This window comes from Cygnus atratus, chromosome 16 (genome assembly GCF_013377495.2).
Source record: "Cygnus atratus isolate AKBS03 ecotype Queensland, Australia chromosome 16, CAtr_DNAZoo_HiC_assembly, whole genome shotgun sequence".
Classification (NCBI taxonomy): Eukaryota; Metazoa; Chordata; class Aves; order Anseriformes; family Anatidae; genus Cygnus; species Cygnus atratus.
The window spans coordinates 2371149-2392430 of NC_066377.1; the positions used below are offsets into that span (position 1 = coordinate 2371149).

The 21282-nt window shown below is 48.3% G+C and overlaps 1 protein-coding gene across 5 annotated transcripts in view; it reads left to right on the forward strand.

Moving 5' to 3' along the window:
- The window catches only part of KCNQ2 (potassium voltage-gated channel subfamily Q member 2), a 61225-nt gene that overhangs the window by 20225 nt on the left and 19718 nt on the right, over positions 1-21282 (forward strand). For 4 of the 5 annotated variants that reach the window (XM_035548206.1, XM_035548205.1, XM_035548207.1 and 1 more), the window contains exons 2-11: positions 299-389; positions 889-1015; positions 1984-2159; positions 3221-3346; positions 5405-5515; positions 6145-6240; positions 6917-7011; positions 10012-10041; positions 14588-14656; positions 16912-16941. In XM_035548206.1, the coding sequence (XP_035404099.1) occupies positions 299-389; positions 889-1015; positions 1984-2159; positions 3221-3346; positions 5405-5515; positions 6145-6240; positions 6917-7011; positions 10012-10041; positions 14588-14656; positions 16912-16941 (951 nt within the window). The remainder of the gene's footprint in view (positions 1-298; positions 390-888; positions 1016-1983; positions 2160-3220; positions 3347-5404; positions 5516-6144; positions 6241-6916; positions 7012-10011; positions 10042-14587; positions 14657-16911; positions 16942-21282) is intronic. The other variant, XM_035548208.1, reaches the window with a different exon arrangement.

Below are 21282 nucleotides of genomic sequence, written 5' to 3' on the forward strand. Positions count from 1 at the left end.
CGATCTGCAGAGCTCAGTGCAGGCAGTGGAGTCTCAGCCCCGGTTGTGAGAGGCCTGGGTGGCCTCGTTACTGTCACCTCTTGTCACTCCAGAGCCAGCGAGAAGCCTCCTTGCAAGGAAGGACAGTGTTGTAGCAGCGTGGTAAATACTCCTATAGGAAAACATCTAAAAATGCTCTCTGGACCAGTTTAACCAAGTGCAAAAAAATTCCTGCTCAGAAGACTGACATTCTTTCTCTCTCCCTCTCTTTTTTTTTTTTTTAAATTATTATTATTATTATTTTTTTTGTGTTCTGTAGTTTCCTACTAGTTTTCTCCTGCCTGGTGCTGTCTGTCTTTTCAACCATCGATGAGTACCAGAACAGCTCAGAAGGGGCCCTTTATATTCTGGTAAGTTGGGATTTGCAAATGAAGTGGTCCATAGCACGTTAAAACAAAGTCAAAAACAACAAAAGAAAATTAGGTTGGGAATTTTTAACTTAGGCAAGAATTTAGTGTCACTTGCGAGCCAGCATCTATTGGGACACACAGCTAAGAAATAGGAAAAGGAGAAATCTGCATCAGGACACTCAGGAGTAAAATTTAAAAAAAAAAAAAAAAAAGAAACAACTTCCAGAATTTTTTTCCCTTTTTTTTTTTTTTTTTTTTTAATTTTTGAGGTGTTCAGCCTGTCTCACCCCCCTCCCAAGGAAACGGCGAGGGAAAACCCAGCAGAAAAAAAATTGACCATCTTTCCAGGCTGGGCTCTCCATTTAATGGTCCCGCTGCAGGCAGCTCTGCGTTATCATTCCTGGGGTCTCCAGGGTTCGAGCTGTGGTTTTGTCATTAATTCTGGAGCATGTTCTTCACCACACTTCTTTCTAGGCTAACGGCATTGTCCTCTCTGCAGGAAATCGTCACCATCGTGGTGTTTGGGGTCGAGTACTTTGTAAGGATCTGGGCGGCTGGCTGCTGCTGCCGGTACCGGGGCTGGAGGGGGAGGTTAAAATTTGCCCGCAAGCCTTTCTGCGTCATCGGTAAGTCCTGCATGGGATTTCCTGAACTAAAATGGCTTTTAGAAGAGCTTGCTTGCACAATGCTCCAATTTCTTGGTTGTGTTTTGGGGATTGATCTTCAGCTGCTTCATGGTCACTTGGAGAAGGGAAAGAGGGTGAAGGCAAAAGTCTTACTTCACAGCTGTGTTTGTTATTATTGTACATGAGGCTGCCCTATTTTCTGCAGAGCTGGGAGCCATCCCATTGCCCTGGTACCCCAAGCATCACCAACAGCTGCCCACAGCCATCAGTGCAGGGTAGAGAGGGGATTTAGCCAGGAGAAGCTGAGTGTAGGAGCTGGCGTCTCATGGCAGGGGTCCAACCCCAACATCAAGTCACTCCCAAGTCATTGCAACTCTCCCTGTCTCACTTTGCCTTCCCTTTTGCTGTTGAGCTGCCCCACAAGGGAATTGTGAGATTTTATTAATAGAGGGAGGCTTTCAGGATCCTTGGATTTGGGATATGTAGAGCAAGGCTTCTTTTCTTGGCCTCTTTCTTGGACTTTCTGTGAGCACCCTAGGATTGTTGTGGTGAACCTGGGGATTCTCATTCCCTGTTTAGATGGGAGTTCACATCTCTGGACAGCGCAGGGTAACAGGCAGCTGCGTTAATATAAAATATATAAAATAAAAATAAAAAAGGCACGTACCTTGCAAGGACAGCCCAGTTTAGCACTGAACCATATCAAAATGCAGTCGTGCAGTATTGGAGGTATTTTCTATGGGAAGGATGACTGTGGAGAAGAAAACTAGAATGGTTGCATCAGGTGTGCAGTTGCTCTTTTTGTCCAGGTTAAGATTTCTGCTGTGCCCTTCCAGCACAAGACACAACTCATAAAGTGCCACTTTCATGCACAAACTTCTGCTGCCAGCAGCAGTAGATGCATGCCACCCCCTTTGGTAGTGGCTCGGCAGTGCTTCTTCAGCTTTCGATGCCCTCTCTTCCTGCAGACATTATGGTGCTGATCGCGTCCATCGCCGTGCTGGCGGCGGGGTCCCAAGGGAACGTCTTTGCCACCTCGGCGCTCAGGAGTTTGAGGTTCCTGCAGATCCTGCGCATGATCCGCATGGACCGGCGCGGTGGCACCTGGAAGCTGCTGGGCTCCGTGGTCTACGCACACAGCAAGGTGAGCAAGGATACTGCCATTCTTCACATTTCCCCCACCAGGGATACTGCCTCGGTTTGGTTCTCCATCCCAAACATCTCCCAGGCTTGGGAGGTTGGGAGGACACCATGCGGTGATGTGGAGAGCAATGCACGAGGTCTGCATAGGTGTTTGCAAGGAGTATCTTGAGCGTGGTGGCCACCTGCACATTTATCTCATTTCAAAGAGTTAGCAATTAGCCAGCAGCCTTGTTAAGCACAGGTGTTGCAAGTGCTTTGTCTAGGATGCCCACTTCAAAGAGGATGTACTTCTGAAAGCATGCCCTGCAAGCAGCAGCCTCCAGCAGGCACAGTTATAGTGGCAGGTTCCTCTGCCCAACGTGAGGCCACGTACCAACCACAGAACCGATCCCTGGTGTTGAGGATTCTTTTCTGTATTCTCCTGATGGATTTATGACATTTCTCCTGTTTTCTGCACTTTTTTCTCTTGAAAAGCTTAGATACGTTATCCAAAATTCTGTAAAAGTCACAGGGAATCTGTGGGTCTCTTTTGTCCACCCTTGTATTAATTTAATCCAAAAATTTTCAATCCTGTGAATTATGAATTAAAACTTCCCTGGAACTGGGGGATATTATTAGAGCAGAGCCTTGCAGCTCCTCCCAGGTAGCAGAAGGGATGTGCGCTATGCAGAGTCCCCAGAGATTTGGGGCTCACATTTCAGTTTTATGCCTGCTTCTTGGTGTGGTCTGGGAAAATCATTTTTTTTTCCTCACTTCTGTTCCACATCTTTAAATAATGGAGCAATGAATACGCCTTTTCCTTCTCCTTTTGCTGAGTGTGTTTAGATGATGGGGGTCACCCCGTGTGCGCTGCAGGGCCACCACCAGCACGTGGTCCCATCTCAGACCTCTCCTTTCTGCACTACATTAAAAATTGGCGCTTCAGATCTCCAGCCAAAGCCTAAACACACACAAATGCAGAGAAAGTTCAGCTCTGAGGCCAACCGCAAGCAAGTAACTCGGCTTTCGGAGATGCACACCAGGATTGCAATTATTCTATTCTGTCCCTTAATGATCTTGCAGGAGCTGATTACTGCCTGGTATATTGGCTTCCTGTGCCTCATTCTGGCCTCTTTCCTGGTATACTTGGCCGAGAAAGGAGAAAATGAGCACTTTGATACATACGCAGATGCACTCTGGTGGGGTCTGGTAAGTAATTTTCATAGAGCAGTTGCTGGTTATTAAAATAAAATGTCCATTAACCCTCCATCTTCTATCACTTATGTGAGGAATCGACTTACAGGCTGCTTAGTTAACATTTTTATTAAATGGCTTCAGGCTACTCCATTTAGCTAAATTCCTTAAATAAAGCTGGTAGAAAATGCTATGGGATCGCGTTTCTTGAATTAGCTGGAGCTGCAAGGCAGGAGGGAACTCGCACGCTTCTCAGCCACAGGCCTCAGCTCCAGCGCGACAATAGAGGCAGATCTAATAAAGACCCCATGCTACTGGGGGCTTCTATCATCATTTTGAGAAATACAATATTGCTGCCTTTTCATTATTTATAATTGTGCTTGGGCAGCGTGCTGTTAAACGCACCAGGCTATATTTTATAAAATTAATGCGGCCTAAGTACCAGAAAGACTTGAGTGCTGAAAGCGTTCCCTTTTCAAATCTTTGCTGACAAAAGAGGAAAGGGCAATACTTTTAGTTTGCTCTGTGTACGCATGGGAATTATTGGATTACCCAATTAACAAAGAGAATTAATGACATTCTAATCTTCTTGCATTATTGTTCTTCTGCTCTGACAGTGCAGTGCTAGTTTGGCCTTGATTACAAAGCATGTAATGAAAATCCCAGATCTGATCAAATCCCAGTAACAGGCTTGGGGAGGAATCGGCTGATCAAGCAGCTCCTCTCTTTCGACAAAGGGAAAGAAACACTGTTAAGGCAGTAAATTGCTTTTCAAGCCCCTTGGTTGTGACAGAAAATAAAAACAAAGCCCAATTTGACATAACTAGAAAATAAACAATGAGGGAAAATTGACAGCCCGGATCAGAGCTCAGCCTGGGGAAAGCCACGTGTAGATCTGTCCCTGCTTCCCAGGCTGGGAGAGCCTCTTGCAGGGGAGTACATTCCTTATATTCCTTATTTTAGGACATGGAAGTACACCAAATTGTGTCGCTCCTGACTGTCTTAGGGTGAAATTTCAGCTTCATTAAAACGAACTGGTTTTGTCATTGTCCAACTCACAGGTCCAGTATAGACAGATACTAAGAGAAGGACAAAAAAAGTCAAATTTCACATTCAGAGGTTGTCTCCTGGTCTCACCTCGGTGGTTCCAAATCCTCGTAGTTGTTTACATAAACTATAAAAATTTAAACCCCAACATCGCAGCGATTAAGGAGAGAACATTGCTTCAACTCGGTGTTTCAGTACGGAATAGCCACATAGATGCATTTTACTAAACGCTTTGTCAAAATGGCATCTAATTGATAGGGCTTTTAGTGGGTCCCATTAAACAGTGCTTTGGGATCGTACTTCCATTTGTTTGCAAGTGATTTTGCTCCAAGTTAAACGCATGAGGTTTGCAACGGCATATCAGCATGATGCAGGGGCTCTGCCAATCCCTGGGGACAGCTCTGTCTATGGGATGGGGACCCTCGGGGTCCTTTGGGCAGAAATCTCCAAAAAGATGTCCCTCATCAGGCCGTCCCTCCCTGCTTTGTCCTGTGGGTCTCAGGCTCTCCAAATCCTTTCCACAACCTGAAGGGATGCCTGGAATTTTCCATTTGTGAAGCAGAAAAATCACCTTTTCCTGCAGTTTGAACCTCAGGGGATTCTTTGTCTCCACCACGTCTCTCAGCTCCTTCCCCAAAACACACACACCAGCTTGCCAGCATCTCTTGGTGCATTACAATAATACCAAGGAGAGGGAAAAATATCCCTAAATTAGGTTGTAGGAAGCAGCCATACTTCATCCTGTTGGCTAATGTGCTGTTTTTAAATTGGAAGGGTAGGCTGGCTAATAAACACTGCTGGGAAGAAGGGGAATAAACAGCACCAGCTCTTTATGCATGCAAATAACCCTGCTGTCTGCCGAGACGTGCTGGAGGCAAGCCGGCCCTGCTGCACCCCACATTTGTCTGCTCGGGGTGCTCAGGGACCCCAGCCCTCACCATCCGCTCTCTTATCGGGGAATTTTGGTGGCATTGCTTTATGCTCAGTAAAGAGCTGTGTGACTTGAGGGGTGGTCTCCTTCCCCAGATCACCCTCACCACCATCGGCTACGGGGACAAGTACCCCCAGACCTGGAATGGGCGGTTGCTGGCGGCGACCTTCACCCTCATCGGCGTCTCCTTCTTCGCCCTCCCGGCCGTGAGTAGAGGCTGCAGTGGTCACTGCAAGGGGGCTGAGCTCTTCCCCTGGGGCTGCTGGCAACCCAACGGCTCCATCCCATAGCTTAATGTACCCCAAAAGCTCCCAGCTGTTGTTTCCGAGTCAAACAGAGAAGGAGCAGAGGGGAAACCCCATCTGAATAGCCACAGTGCAGGCACCGTGCCTACGAGCAAATGAGATGGAAAATCTGGATGTGGTTCTGCACAAATGAGATGGAAAATGTTTACTGAAGTGAAACCATATTTCTGCTGCTGTTCCTAGGGGTGGCTGTGCCATTTCAGCAAATTACCCCCATCCCTTTCGCAGTGCATTTCAGTGTGTTGCATGGATCTGATTTTTCCCGATGAGGATAATTTGCCAGCATGGTGTGGCTTTTTCATATTCTGTCAGCTGGCTGGAGGTGGTTTGGTAAATGCAGTCGTTTCAGCCAGCACCAGCAAAGTTCCCTTTTGGGGATGCCTCAGATTAGGGCTGCTCCTTCCTTTCCCCATACATCTGAAGCAAAAAAACGAGACAAAACAAGCCTTTGGAGGGAAAGCTGGCTGCAGTTTCTTGGTTAGAGCTTACCTAATGCTCCGCTAACTGCAAATTTTCATCCTTTTCCCCAGGGCATTTTAGGCTCAGGGTTTGCTCTGAAGGTTCAAGAGCAGCATCGGCAAAAACACTTCGAGAAGAGGCGGAACCCAGCAGCGGGCCTGATTCAGGTTAGGACCATAGACAGGTTGTATATTCCTGATTTTGGGGTCTTAATGGATGTTTAGAAGCAGGGGAGGAGAAAAATGGGGCCGTGTGTGTAAGGTGTGAGACAGCAGCTGGTGGCTGGTCTTGTCTGGGGATAAATGCCAGGAAGTCAGCCATGGGAAAATAGCATATGTGGTAGGCAATATGGGGGAGAAAAGGAACGAAATCCAGCCCAGTGCAGTGAGACAAACACACTAGGACAGTCTGTTTTCACCAATTTTTTATTTTTTTTAAAGAGAATATTTATACTGATATAAAGTTACAATTGGGAGCATTTTCTTCATGATAACAGATGTCTGCACAGAAGGCTGGCCTTGCTGTCTATCTCGGAGATTTGAAATGAGAGTCATTTTACATTCCCCTGCTCCTCTCTTCACATTTTTTTAACTTCCTAATGTGCAGCAGCACGTGTTTGGTACCCGACCTCCTCCTGACAGCGAGTGCCCAGTACCCACAGCATTTTGGGATCAGCTGGGTCATGGTAGCACCCCAGATTTCTCATATGTCAAATCAAGGAGAGAGCAAAATGTTGGACCCATCCCACAGACAAGGGGCGAAATCAGTGCTGGCTGAGGTTTATCAAACCGAGGGCACCTCCAGCTGTGCCCACATCCTCCATCCCACCTATCTCCTCCGCAGGCGGCTTGGAGGTTTTACGCCACCAACCTGTCCCGGACGGACCTGCACTCCACCTGGCAGTACTACGAGCGCACCGTCACTGTCCCCATGTACAGGTACCTCCTTCTCACGCTGCCCGCCTCGTCACGCCGCTGTCTCCATGTTAATTTTTTGTTATCTGGATATACGGTTTGGTTTATTTATTTAAGTTTTTTAAAAATTGATTTCAAGAGCTCCTAAGAGCTGGTATATGCTTTTTCTTTTGGAGTTTTTTTTCTTTGTTTTATTTTGTGTTTCTTTTTGACTCGATTTTAATTTCCCTGTTATTTTTTTTTCTTTCCGTCTCTGTGTGTGTACGTGCTCTTCTTTTCACCCTTATTTCTCCACGCCCGGGGGTAGTTGCGTTGGGTTGTGACAGTTGCCGTGCCCAGGTGTGAAGACTCCCAAGCTGCCCTGGACCGTAGGTAATCTTCTCCTCGCCCTGTGTGCAGCTCCTCGCGCCCGCTCGGGCTCTCCCTGCTGCTCCAGCCGGTCTCTAATGGTCCTTCTGCCTTTCAGCACACTCCTGTCCCTCTGGGCTGGCCAGGCGCATCTGGCCTCGGTCCCCCTTTCCTTTCCTTTTCCTTTTTTTCTTCTAAGAGGAGAAAAACCAAATCAGGATTCAGTGAGCGTTTTCCCATTTCTTGCATTTCATTTATCCATCACCAAGTGTTGACGTGAGTAGGGTAGGGCGGCAGCGCCATGACGGATGATGCTGATAAAACACCGCAGCATTTTACCAGCATCCGTCCTGCTTCCTTCAAGGGTGGGGGGAACTTGTTGTTGTACCCAGGCAGCTCCATCAGCCAAAAGGACCCAGGTTAGAGCAGGGGCTTGCGAGTTCAGAGCCTGATGGAGAAGGGAATGTTCTCAGGGTCAGCAGCATCGAGGGGTTTTCCCCGGATGCTACAAAGCAAAACGTGGCCCTTCATTTTCCACTTCACACCGTGCTGCAGCCCGGGCAGGGCTGTGCATCCCTTTCTGGTGTGTTTTGGGGGGCTGCCCGGATCTCTCTAAGTTTGCACATGAGTTGGCAGTGTTGGTTAGATATTCCTGCAGCTTCATTTTTTTTTTGGTGGGGGATAGTGTGATGGGGCTCCTTGTGGCCCCTACTCCTTGCGGTGTGGAACTGTTGTCCAGCACTGGGTTGTACCAGTGCAGGTGTGACTCAAAATCCCTCTGTGTTTTATCTGTGCGGTGCCTTTTAGCCCTCCAGCAGACGATGTGCATATATTTCCCAGGGTAAGCATTAGCCTGTATTTCAAATGCAGCAGCCAGTCTGCTAATCCATCTTAAAAGCCTGTTGGAAGTCACATTGTCGTGGTCAGTAAGTTTTCATTGGATTCATTCCCAGTGTGTGTCTGATCGGTTGTTTTTTTCCCTAAAGAGATTTATGAACTGACTTCAAGATTTTGCTTTAAGAAAAAAAGCAAACAAAAAAACAATCCCAACCACCCAACGAAACAGAACCAAATTGTTTCCCAATAGCATTAAGCCCACTCATCCAGCTCTCCCTCTCGGTGTCTGACCTCCTCACCCTCCGTTCGGGGCGCTGCTTGAGGTCGGCTGCTGGGGAGGATGAGGACCAGAGCCTGGCCCAAAGTCCACTGCAAAGCTCAAAGCGCCAGGGTTGGCTTCGGTGGGCTTTGTCAGGTGTTATTGCTCTCTGAAAGATTGAACTTACCACGTGGCCAGACATACAGGGACACCCTTTTGCCCAAGAATGAGTGCGTCCTGCACTTCCTGAGCACGGGCTTCTCTGCTCTCAGCTTCATCCCAAAACCCCAATTCCTGTCTGTGCACAGGCAACAGGAATGACACCCAGGAGGGTGAGCCCCAGCTGCACTGATGGCTTCAGCTGTTAGCCATTTTTATTTTTTTTTAACCAAGAAAGGAGTGAATATCTTTTGAGTCCATTTTGGATGCGTTCGGCTAAATTAACTGGAAATATTTTTCTCCTAGTTAAAAGAAAAAGGGGGTAACTGTATGTTCTGGCTGCCGCTTCCATCTCTCTCACACTGTCCATTTACCCTTCCTACCCTCTTCCCTAAGCCAGCTGGCGTGCACTGACAGCCGTGAGCCCCATACCGCCTTAAGGTGATGGCTGCTGACATGCAGCTGGGGCGCACGCCGTGCTTGGGATGTGGATAGGAGGGACACGGTGCTCCCCTCTCCCTCCCAGCTGCTGGAGGTGAGCTGCAGTCACCGCTGTCTCGGCACCTTTTCTGCTCAACATCGGGCTGCTTATTCCTCTTGGAAGGAGCCCTGTGACTTGAACTTGTCTTCCCAAGGCACCTCTGAAAAGACTGGCTGCTTGGTATCCCAAAATTGGTGCACGTGCCCTGGAGGAGTTCACGTCTCCACAGAACATCACTCAGATCACTGCGGTAGAGCTGGTCTCACTCCTCTGGGGAAAATATGGTGGTCTCCGAGGGAAGCTCAGATTGGATCTTTCAACTCAAAACGTAGCAGAAGCAAACCCGCAACGTGCGTGTGGCTCCTGTGTATGCAGGTTCCCTTTGGGCTCGTGGTGCACGCACAGCTTGGTGCACCTGCACATTTTAACCTGATACACATCAGCCACTGGATTTGCTCAGGAAAGAATCTGCTCTTTGTTATCACTTGTGAGAACAAGGCCTTGATCTCAGCTCTGTTGATATATTGGTTTTCACTGGAAAAAAGCTACTGGAATGTGACATTGGAGTCATCCATCTGGCCCAAGGAGTCCCTGGCTGATGGGACTGAGGGCTGTGGATGCTTCCCAAAAGGTCTCGGAGGCCCCCACATTTTCCTTGCCCTGTGGTGTCCATCTGCTTTCAGAGCAAGGTGCCAGCAGCCTGTGCCCAAGGGTGACAGTGGCGGGAGGGCTGCAGTGGGGAGCGAGCTCAGCCCACTCTCAGTGCTCACCTGCACGCCTGGTCCCAGTGCATCTGCACCAGGGGATACTCTTCGTTCATATGCTAATTTTCTTTATTCTGTTTCTTTTCTCCCCTCCACTCCCATCCCCCCCCTCCCCTCTGAACCTATATTTCTTTCTCTTGTCCCTTTGGTTTTCTTTGGTGAAAACACTTGAAAAGCACGCAAACGCAAACGTACGGTGCCTCCAGGTATGAAGTGCATGTGACTGAAGCTGTGTGTCATGTCACTCCTTGTTCTTCGTTTGGGACTCTAACATGCAAAGCCCTTTTTAATTAAAAAAACGAAACCAGAAACCTCTGAAGATCATTTTTTTTCAAAGGAATGAGTGAAAGTGCAAACCAGGCTCCCCATCCTGCTGCCTGCAAACTAACTCCATGCACCTCCATGCACATTTTAGCTATTGGTACACACAAGTGTTGGGAAACTGTCTGCCAAAATGTCGATTTAAGGAAGGAGAATGCGAGAGTGCTTGATAAGCTTGCTTTTTTTTAAAGGATGATTTCTTGATGGTCTTACCAACCTCCTCCAAATCATAACAACGCTTAACAAGAAACTTTCCCTGTTCATACTTCTATTTCCCTTCTTCCATCACTCAAGCGTGTTCCTCTTCCCCCAACCTTCTTTTCCCATCCATCCGTGTACCATTTATCTCACTTCATGCTGTAGGAGCTGTGCCCACCAGGTAACACCACATCTGCTGCCTTTGTTTTTGTGAAAGGTTGTGGTGGCAGCGTGGGACACATCAGTGGTAGTGCAGAATAAAATCACAGCAGTGGCCGTGCCTGCTCTTGAGGAGGAGGGAGAGACTGAATACAGGTCCAGTATGCTAACTGAAATGATCACTCAGGATTTCCTCCAGTAATCCAATCTGAGGTTTGAAAAAGGGATGTTCCATCTCAGCAGGATTATTGTTTTAGTTTTTCCTTCTGAGACCCAGAGCCAAGCAGTTATTAGTCCCAGGTGTTCCTTCTGAGACTTAACTTTTTGGGATCTGTCCAGTCGAAAAGACGTGTAAATGGCTGGGTAAGATTTATTACAAATAACATTATCTCAGGTTCTGCAGAAAAGAGTATATCAAATGATAGGCATATTTTATATGAGGTAGTAGGTATCTGAAGGTGTAGTAAAGTCAATATTTGAAGATGTGGAATAAATGCAAGCCATTAATTCCACATCTTCAAGACTGTGGGCCAAGCTCTGTTCCTAGAGCAGTTTAAATCTTCACTGGATGCATTAACACCATTAAGGCTGATGTGATTTAGTGCCCGATTTCCAAACCTGGTTCCAGTTTTCACAGATGCAAGTTTTACCACCTTAGTAAACTGTACTTACCACTTTGTCTGTGTGCTTAATTTACAGCAAATTGCATCAGTGATTGCAAGTATAAGATTATGAATGCATACTATGTTGTGCAGAACAGCAGCCTGCTTTGAGAATTGGGCATTTTTCTACTGCTGAAAGGAAAATAAAAGCACAACTCTTCACAACTCTTCCATTCCAGTTCTTATATTAAAATATTTTATAAGCTTCATAAATGTTCCCAGTTATGAAGAATAGCTTAGGCTGGAGACATAAAGTCATGGTGAGGGTAATAACTGGCTCCTCATAGGAACTCCAGCACAGCACGGAGACTCATTTTAGTTCCCATCCCAGTATCCATCTCCTTGTCACCTTCTGCTTAATCGCTCATACTGGGGCTGTTCAAAAAAATCATCATCGTCTCTGTGTGCGTGTTGTGTGTGTGTCTGTGTTTGCTCCTGCGCACTGTCGTGTGCTGCTGCCCTCTTTGTGTTGTGGGGTTTTGATGATGTCCTGGCCGGAGGCATGATATCCCCACTGTCCCCAAATGCTTGAACGTTATCTGTGCTACCAGGGATAGCAAGTTCGCCTTCCCTTTGGCTGGGCGAGCCTGTAACTGGAGTTAGTGTGGTGTTTCTCTGTGCGGTTCTGGGGTGGGTGATGGGAAGCAGCTATAGGTACCACTGAGTCCCCTGCAGCAGCCGGCGATGCAGATGTGTGCTCTGGTGGGTAGCATGAACTGTGTGCGCTCCTGTGGTGTGCAGATCTTCTCACCTAGCTCCCCTTTAACCGAAACTTGCTTCCCTTGCTAACAATTGACACACGGACTGGGAGGAGAGAGAGAAAACGTGAGCCGCCCCAGCTGGAGGTTCTTTCTCCATGCCTTTTGAGAACACGATGACGCCTGCTCCACCTGTCCCTGAGCGCGCACACACCAGTGCAGGATGCGCTCTGTCCAGCGTGTTACAGCAAGGCTCAGCTAAAGTGCCTTGCAGAGCCCTTAGTTAACAGGCTTAGTTAACAGTCTTTTCTTTGAGGTTCTGGTGAATTAATGCAATACAATAGCAGTTTTCCAAGCTGCTCTTGTAATGGCAGGTTAGACTGAGTGCTCGGTTCAGATTAAATTTTAGGTCAAGTATGTGGCTGAATCAACACACTTCTTTAATAACCGTATTTTCAGTAAAGCATTCTTTTTTCCATCACACATCTCCCATGCCCACCACCTTACTGCAGAAACAGGGAATTTCCATGTTTGCTTGTGTGTCATCACCTTTGCATAGAAGCTTCTGTGGTGGCCTGAGAGCTTGTCACCTTCAGCACAGGGCAGACCTCATGTTATGGGCTAATGCAAAGTAAAGACCCATCTGGGATCCTGAATCCTTCAGTCTAGTGAGCTAATGAGGTCTTGAGCTCTGAGTTGCATCGGAGCCCTGTATTTGTGATCCCAGCTGGAGAAAGTAGGGCTGCTGTCCTGTGTTCTGCTGCGCATGGACTTCTCTGGGAAATTAACTCCCTGAAAAAAATAGTTGTGTCCCCTTCATGCACTTTGTGCATGATTTTATGTACCACCTTCTCCCATCTTGGAATGAAGCTGCAAGCCCTGTGGTGGGTTTGAATGGAGGTGACAGCCTAGCACTTGCACACTGCGTCAGTGCACCAAGGTCAGCTTCTTCCTGGCGTCTCGAGTGAAGAGGATCATTAATTCATCGGATCAGGATGTGCTCTTCTCTGGGTGGAAGTGAACAGAGCTGGACTGGGGAGCTGAGCCAAAATTTTCAAGCCTATTTTTATTCTTTTCTCCATACTTAGGGTTGGAAATTTTTTTGATTGCCTCAATTTTGTGAACACCGAAGCTGTTCTGCTGAACAACTGCATTTTGAGTATGTGCTTTGCGCATGCAGAGGAAAGGCTTTTCCAGTTGCTTTTTTTCAGTTAGAAGAAAACTGTCAAACTGTGTCTTAATGGCTGGAAAAATGTGGGTATAAATATCCTTGCCTTTATTTTATGGTTAGCAACAGCCCCATTTCTTACAGCACCGCAGCCAAGACCAGTCTGCGAGGGGAGTGCAAGCGCTTGCAACCCTTTCCTTCCAGTCCTCAGCTGCGGTTTTGGGGCAGTTTGAGTAGACCTTCCTTGCTTTCATTAAAACCAGCGTGGCTTATTTTCCAGCAGACAGAAGCAGACCTTACCTGGGAGTTGTGGCCCTTTAGGCCATCACCCCAGGCACACAACACCCCCTCCGGGCTACATCCCATCCTCCTGCTCGCCTGTCCCAAGCACAGCCAGAGGCAACAGCTCTGCTGACTTCGCACCCCCTTGGACCAAGTCATGATGTGTAGCACTTCAGCACTTTGACATTGGCATGCTGGTGGCACAGAAAGGAACTTGCAACAAGCCATGGGCTGGGCCCCATAGGCCTTGACCCCAAATGCAAAGTCCCTGAGCAAGCTCTTAAGTCGGTGCTGCTCTTCCCCGCCATGTGCAGTGTTCTCCATCCTTCCCCAACACCTCCAGCTCACATCGCTCCCAGCTGGGGCCTGACTAACGATATTTCAATGCAAAATGTTTATGGAGCAAGCCCCAGGCTTCTCAGGCCTGAAGGCCGCAGCACACCCTCTGCTCTGTGCAGTCAGGCTTCCTCTTCTGAACCAAAGAAAGCAAAGGTGGAAAAGGGAGTTAATTTAGTGGCTTTCAACACAAGATAAGGAAAAGAAAAACAGTGTAGTAAATTGTTTTTATTTTGATTTTTTTTAATTGTTCACCAGGATTTCCACTGTCAGTCTCTTTTTAATGAGAAAGAAAAGAAACCCTGTGTTCCTCCCAGATCCAGATGGCAATAATATGTGATTATGCCTCTTTTTTGGGGCAAAACCTGACACAGACAGCAGGGAACCAGCTAATCTACACCCAGAGCACACTGCCTTTTCTCCTGGGATGCTCCTGGCCTCAGGTCCCTGTCTCCTCTGCCCCTCAAACTGCTCCCTTTCATCCATCTCCCTGCTCCCGAGAGCAGCAGGGTTGAGTTTTCTCATCTGCCCCCAGCACTGGAGTCTCTTTCCACTTGATACACAGCCAAAGCACTGACCTCCAAACAAACCACTGCCCACAGGCAGTAAAACAGCTCTCCTGCCAAAACACCGCGGTGCTGCTCAGAGACCCTGGCAGCCTCTTTGGGAGGTTAAGAGCCTGGTGCAGCAGACAAGTTTCTCTCTCTCTCTTGCTGTCCCTCTCTCTCTTCCCCACCTCTCTGCTGCAGGGCACTGCTGGAAGCAGCAGGCAAACCCCCTCCAGCCTTCCCCAGCTGTCCCCAGTTGCAGTCGGTGGCACAAAGCTGGTTCTAGTTGAAAGGATGGGGCAGCGGGCAAAACTTCCAAGGTGGGAGGCTCTGAAATCAGCTCTGCCTGAATATTAACCACCTTTCTTCTCTCCCTCTAGACTCATCCCGCCTCTGAACCAGCTGGAGCTCCTGAGGAACCTGAAGAGCAAATCGGGACTAACATTCAGGTTAGCAGCAGAGTTAGGAGAGCTTGGAAAGCTCATGCTTCACTACCTTTTTTTTTTTTCCTCCTCTTTTTTTTTTTTCCCTTCCTGCCTTTTGCATATTGACAACCTTGAAGATGAGAGAGGTTTTGGCAGCTGATCCCCATGGGTTGTTCAGCGACCTCCTTCCTATCCCTCTTCCATGCTGCACATGCATTTCTTCAGCCTAATTTGTCTCTGGAGTAATGTTACAGTGCTTGGCTGAAAATGCAAAGTTGTATTTTCAGAGGTTCAAATCAAGGTAGTGTTCCCAGTTTTCCTCTGACCTTTCTGTTCTTCACCACCTTCAGAGGAGACTCAAGCCCACGATGTGCTAATTCATTCCCTGTTCCCTCCAACCTTTCCTCACCTCCCCCTGAGAGCAGGCAAGATGTTAGTGGTGAGAAAAAGAAAAGGGACACCCTCATAGTCTCTTGCCCCAGCCCATACAGCATGTCCTGATTTCCTATGACTTCATAACCAGGGTAAAAAATCACAGATCCCACTGAGTTGGAACACAGCACATCGTGGCGGTGGGTCAAACACGCAGCGCTGCGGTCAGCATCCTCTGGGAAACCATTTTGGTTTCCAGACCTGCACTGTGAATCCATCAGGCCAAGCCTGACGTGTCCGTGTGGCAAAACAGCCACCGTAGCCATGCCCCATGCTCTCTGCTGATCACGCATCATCTCTGTGGGGGGATATCAATCAAGGTCAGCCAGAAGCATCACCTCATTTTTGCTAAATTTGCTGTGGTGAGGTATAAATTACTGCCCCAGAAGGCAAGGCATCCTGCAGCTTAAACAAGTACTCAGGAAGGCTCATTTCTTGTGGTTCAAGCAGGCTAGGGTGCCCCATTTGGTGAAAGGGGAGTTGCAGACCCCTGAGGACAAAGCAGAGATGCTGGCCTTGCTGCAGTAGGGCTGCTGGGTTGGGACAGAACCTGCCTCAGGGCTGTGTGTCCCTCCAGGGCACGGAGATCTGGAGGCCCATGGGTCTGATGGCAAACTTTAAAGTGTGAGTATCTAAGCTAGTGCCTGGGGCCGGGCTTTGAAGCTGGGCTGAGCACAGAGCAGAGGGCAGGGGGGCGTTTTTTAGTCTCTACAGGCTGCTGCCTTCAGCAGAAGGGACAGGGCTTGGGGTGTTTGCAGATCTCAGGGTCCAAGGTCAGGGTGGAGGCAGGACCAGGGCTTGTAAAGCATCACGCTGCGAGGCAGTCGAGCTCCTCCTGCCCAGCTCTTCTTGCAGTCCAGTCCAGTTTGTCCCCACCAGAGACAGTCTATGCCAGGTGCCAGAGGAAGCAGACTTTTCTCTGCTGAGACACACAATCTGTTCCCTCTCTTCTGGAGTTGCAAGGGCAAGGCTGGTTCAGGGCTGTTTTTTGCAGTTTCCTACTGTGAAGGTGCGAACAGTTGAAAGCAGAACAAGTTTTCCTCATTGCTGCAGTGAAATGCCACTAAGCTGCCTGGTCAGTAAAAGGGATTTTTTTTTTTTAATGTGGCCTTATGTTGGCTTGTGGTGCTATGTCTATCCTTTTGCAGGTGATGATTTTTCAGGACAATCAAGTGGTTTGGGATCTCAGTAGGAGAATGACTGTAAAAATTGTGGCTTCCCACTCACTCCACAGTGCCTTTGCCAACTACTTTGGCAAAGTACCTGCCAAAGGCTTTGGAGGCAGAAAGGATGCTAGGGGTCAGGGCCTGGGGTCAGGGGTCTGTACCCCTTCCCACCAACACCCCCCAGTACTATGCGTTACCACCGGGAGCGAAGCTGTGCATCAGCAGGTCTGGCATTAGCTCTGTCCTGATGGCCAGGAAGGATAAACAGATACCCCAGGGTCACAGGAGATGTTCAAATCCTTCCCTACGTGCAGAAACCACTCAAGGCCATGCATTTCCAAAGGAAGGGGCCACTCTCTGAGCCCACAGAAGTCCTCCTGTGCTCACACAAATCACACAGCCGTGAGGTGTCTCAGTCCTGTGTAGGCACAAGGGTGGGTTGGGATCAACTCTTCAGCCCTGTGCATTGTATGTGTCTTCTCTGAGGTTGTGTGAGTCTCCAGTGATCTCCTGTCCAGGCCAGAAACTCCAGGAATTAAGCGCTCCTTTCCCTCTCTTCTGTCCACAACTTCCACTTAGTTGTATTGTTTGGTATTGTCTTTTCGTTATGTTTTAACAGTGAAGCAGCAACATCTGTTGCCACCTGACACCATGCTAATGTACTATTGCTTCTGTTTAAAGGAAAGAGCAGCAGCCCGAACCATCGCCAAGGTCTGTATCACTGCCAGCACGCCATCCCCATGCATTACCCGTAGATCTCTATGTACGTGTGTGCGTGTGTGTACCATGTCGTGGCGCCATCGAGGGAAGCATTCTAGGTATTGACGTGCTTTTTCTGTGCTGTGGCAGTCCAATGTACCTACGTGTAACGCTGGACCTTAAATCATATCTTCCTTCCAGTCTGCCTGGGGCTGTGGCTACGAGGATAGCGAGGTTGTAGGGGGAGAGAGACAGCGGTGGGCAGCACGGGGGGAGCTGGCAGACATTTAACCGGGGCAACAGCAGGGCTCTGGTTTATGCTGCTTTTCTTTTCTGTTGCTGCTGGAGCTGTAGCTGAAACAGTTTAATGCAGGCTCAGGGAGTGGGTGATGCCTTGCCTGTGTCCCCAGCACCCAGAGCTGTGCGTAGTGGAGGGGATGTGGGAGCACGAAGCCATCACCACCCCACCGAGCTGGCAGCTCCTGAACCCTCTGGCTGCAGGGCACAGAAGGGCTCTCTGACACAGCACCACGTTGGGTGGCAGAGACACTCTGCCCTGCCCGTCCCTTTGGCCTCCCAACCTGCGGGTGAAGCACAGCCCCTGCCCTGTCTTTGAGTCCACGTGGAGAGCGTGCTCAGCTGGGCGCCTCTGAGATGTGGCGAGCACCTTCCCAGAGCAGCCACGAATCTGACCTCAGGGAGAGCTTTGTCTATTCACATGTCCCAGGGAAAGCAACGGGTCAGGCGTTTGGGATACTTCGGGGATATTTTTTGTCCTGCTAGAACTATTTAATTCTGGAGGTTTTCCTTTATTTTTCCTCTTCTTTCAAGAAGCAATTCTGGGATTCAATCTCTTTTTTATTTTATTTTATTTTATTTTATTTTATTTTTTTTCCCCTCTTAGGAAACAAGTCACGAAACTGATGATCTGTGGAGGTCATCTGCTTGGCTTTCAGATCTTCCATCTCATATCTCAAAACTTAGCTTACAGCTTAAATATTGCAGATACTGAATATGTTTTTCAGAAGCGTAACTACAACCCGGCATTTTGCAGATGTAACTTTCTGCTGTGCATTTTAGCTTATCAGAGGACAGAAACTAATTTTTTCCTAGCACAAAATCCAACCAAAGATGTCTGGGCAGATACAGTGACAACTAAAGGAAAGAAATTTCATCCTTCCTTCCTTGTTTCCCTCCTTCTTCCCTTCCTTCCCCACACCCTATTCTTTTTTCTGTCTTTCATTTGAGCTTTTCTTTGCAAGCAGAACCTCCATAGCACTCCGTACACTCCCTGCCAAATAAATCAAATCACCAAGATCATGTTTCAACTAGCCAGAATTTTTATTTTTTTTCTTATTTGAGGTGTCTGCTAGTGCAGTGAGAGTGAAGGCAGCCTCCATCCAGCTTTATTAAAACAAGGAGGTGCTCTCTGGGAGCAGAGCGAGGCTGAAATCTTGGCCACCCGCCCTTGGCATCAGGAGGGACAAAATTTTAACCCAAGGGTCTGGCTGCTTTGCTGCCTCATCTCAGCCAGTGCATACACTGGCTGCATCAAAGGGTAAATCCACGTTTCTTGCAGCCACATGACTGCAGTGAGAAGAAATCTCTCTTCAACCCGATCAGCTCCATAGCTGGAGAAATCTGGGAACGGATGGTCCCTCATAGGGTCACACCAGCCTGCGTCCCTGCAGTCTCAGGCACTGGTCTTACTTCTGCGGGCATTTCCCTTTTTATCTCTGCCCTGTCTCACAGGGTTCATTTTCAGCACTGAGTACAATAGGTTAGATGGAATATTTCTTCACAGAAGTTGCAGGTTTTTCCTGTTCATTTTCAAAATTGCTTTCTTAATCTTCTGTCACAGAAAGAAGTAAAAATAACCTTTCACTGCCCTTTTTCAGGGTATTTCTTACTATGTATAGCTTCTTCATCAGGGTCATTTCCAAACGCTGCTTTCCTGCTCCTGTATTTGTCTCTAGTGACACCGATGGGTGCTGTTGCCCTCCCTTGTAAGATGCTAAACCTGAATCCAGGAGTGCTTAAACTGAGGTCTGTGGCTGCCGTATATGTGACCATAGAGGACTTTCCAGATTGTTCAGTTCAGCTGACAGAACAAAGCAAAAGCTCTTTCCTTCTGTGCTTCATTAGGACAACATCACTTCTACCTGCTCCTGCTGCCCATTTCTTTCTGATAATGTCTCAGACCTCAGGAAAGCATTTTTCACAGAGGTCCTTATATTCAGGTCCCTGTATAAACAGGGGGCCCAGGCCAGCTATTTTCCCGAATAAGTCTCTGAATCTTTTACAGTCCCACCGGCTTTGATTTCCAGCAACCTCACAGTGATGTTCAGTGTGTCATCCTGCCTGTATAGAAGAAAACTCATCCCCTTTGCCAGCCCACCCAACAGGGTATCACCCAGCCATGGTCTGTTTCACGTGGTGACCGTTTCATATAGGAAACTCCTCAGGTTGAGTCATCTCTCCTTGCAGACCCCAGCACCATGCTATTACTGCTTTGGCCAGTGAAGGATTTACCACTTTCCATTTCACTAAAGTGGTGAAATGTATATTCTCTCATCTGGGCATAGCTGCATCTTCCTCCGATTGTGCCTATGTGTAGGGAGTGGCTGATTTCCTATATCCACAGCAGACACCCTGCAAAGTCCTTACAGCAAACAGAACAGAAATGGCTTTTCTGCTGTGCTGATTCTTACTATATTTGAAGTCAGAACAGAGATGCTGGCCTGGCTCGTGGGAACACACTGTGCAGAACAAGCATTGCCTCGCCCGATTCGGGAACATCCCCAATGCCCTGCCAGCCCATAGGGTCTTGCCTCTGTGTCAGCAACGATGCTGCCCTCTGACTCCAATGCTGCTGTGGCTGTGCTGATTTCTGTCGAGGCAGCACTGGGAGAGCTGCTGCCTGGGCTGGGAAGACAGCAGGAGGTGACCGGGTTAGCGTGGCGGAGGCTCGGGGTCACCTGGAATGACCCCGGTGGCCTTTGGTTGGGTCTTGGCGTACACTGGGGCAGCCTGTCTGGGAGACAGGTTATGACTTTTCTCTGTCATCTCTGTTTTGTTTCCCACCGCAAGCATCCATCTCTGACCGAATGCTGGGCAGCCGTGTGCTGGCCTGCTCCGGGGGGACAGGAGCTCAGCTCCTATGACGTGGAGCCCAGGCTGCCATGAGCAGAAAAGATGCTGGCATTTTGCTACGGACCCCTTCACCCTTCCTATTTTCCTCCCACTTTTAAAAACTGCTTACAGAACCTCCCCTGTTGGCAGTTGCTTTGGGCGCTGCATCCAACCAGTGCTGTGCATCGGCTGGGAGGAGCAGCCGGCTGCTGCACTAAGTGAGCAATTCAGAGAGGCTGATGGGGTTTTGGTTACTCATATGCTAATCGGGCTGAAAATTTACTGTGGCATCTTGTCTCTGTTTATTTTGTCTTCTGATTGTAATGTCAAAAAGGCAAACGGATGCTTAGCCAGGGCTACGGAGGCTCCTGTATGAAATGTGTGCTCCAGATGCTCCTTCCCAGATGGTTTGGTACACATCTGAAGGCATCCATGACCAGATTTGTTCCTCTTATGTTTTCCAAAATATGACTGGGCAAAAAGCTAGAAATTAACGAACCAGATGATCACAGTAATACATTCATTTCAGGAAAAAAAAAAAAAAAAAAAAAAAAAAAGAAACAGAAGGATTCCAGGGAACTAGGAAGCTAAAAGTCAGATTACTTTGTCCAGCATGAGTTAAGTTCTATAGGTAATGGGAGGAACCTCTTTCAAAGGTTGTCCTCAGCTGTGGTTTGTCCTCAACCCTAATGAACCCAGCAGGACCTTGGCCGTTATATTGGGTGAATGCTGGACTGGGCTACTTTGTAATGTGTATGTATTTCTGTGCGTATATATCTCTATATATCAGTGTATGTATATGTCTGTCTGAGATACACACGACACTAATAGCTCTGCTGAGGGGTGTGATTAAGGCTTTTGTACGCACTGGAGGATGCCTTTGGTTGACTCATTGGGCCCCTGCTCCCCCAGCCTGGGGTGGCACCAACCACTGCTGCCCGTGGGAGCCGGTGTCAACCCTAGGAGCCCGCAGGGCTGTGTTAGCCTGGGTTGGTGTTTGGCCTTTTAACCGATTAAACCGGTGTCAGAGACTCATGCTGGGACTGACAGTAATCTGGAAATAATCAGTTGCCTTTAGGGGAGCGGATTATTTGCACAGAAGGGACTGCATCTTTCTGTAGGGACTGCAGAGGAGGCTGAGAGCCCGGGTAACCCATCCGTCCCCCTTGGGCTCTGCATGCTCAATATCCTGCTCCCACACCGCGATGCCCGGACCCCAGC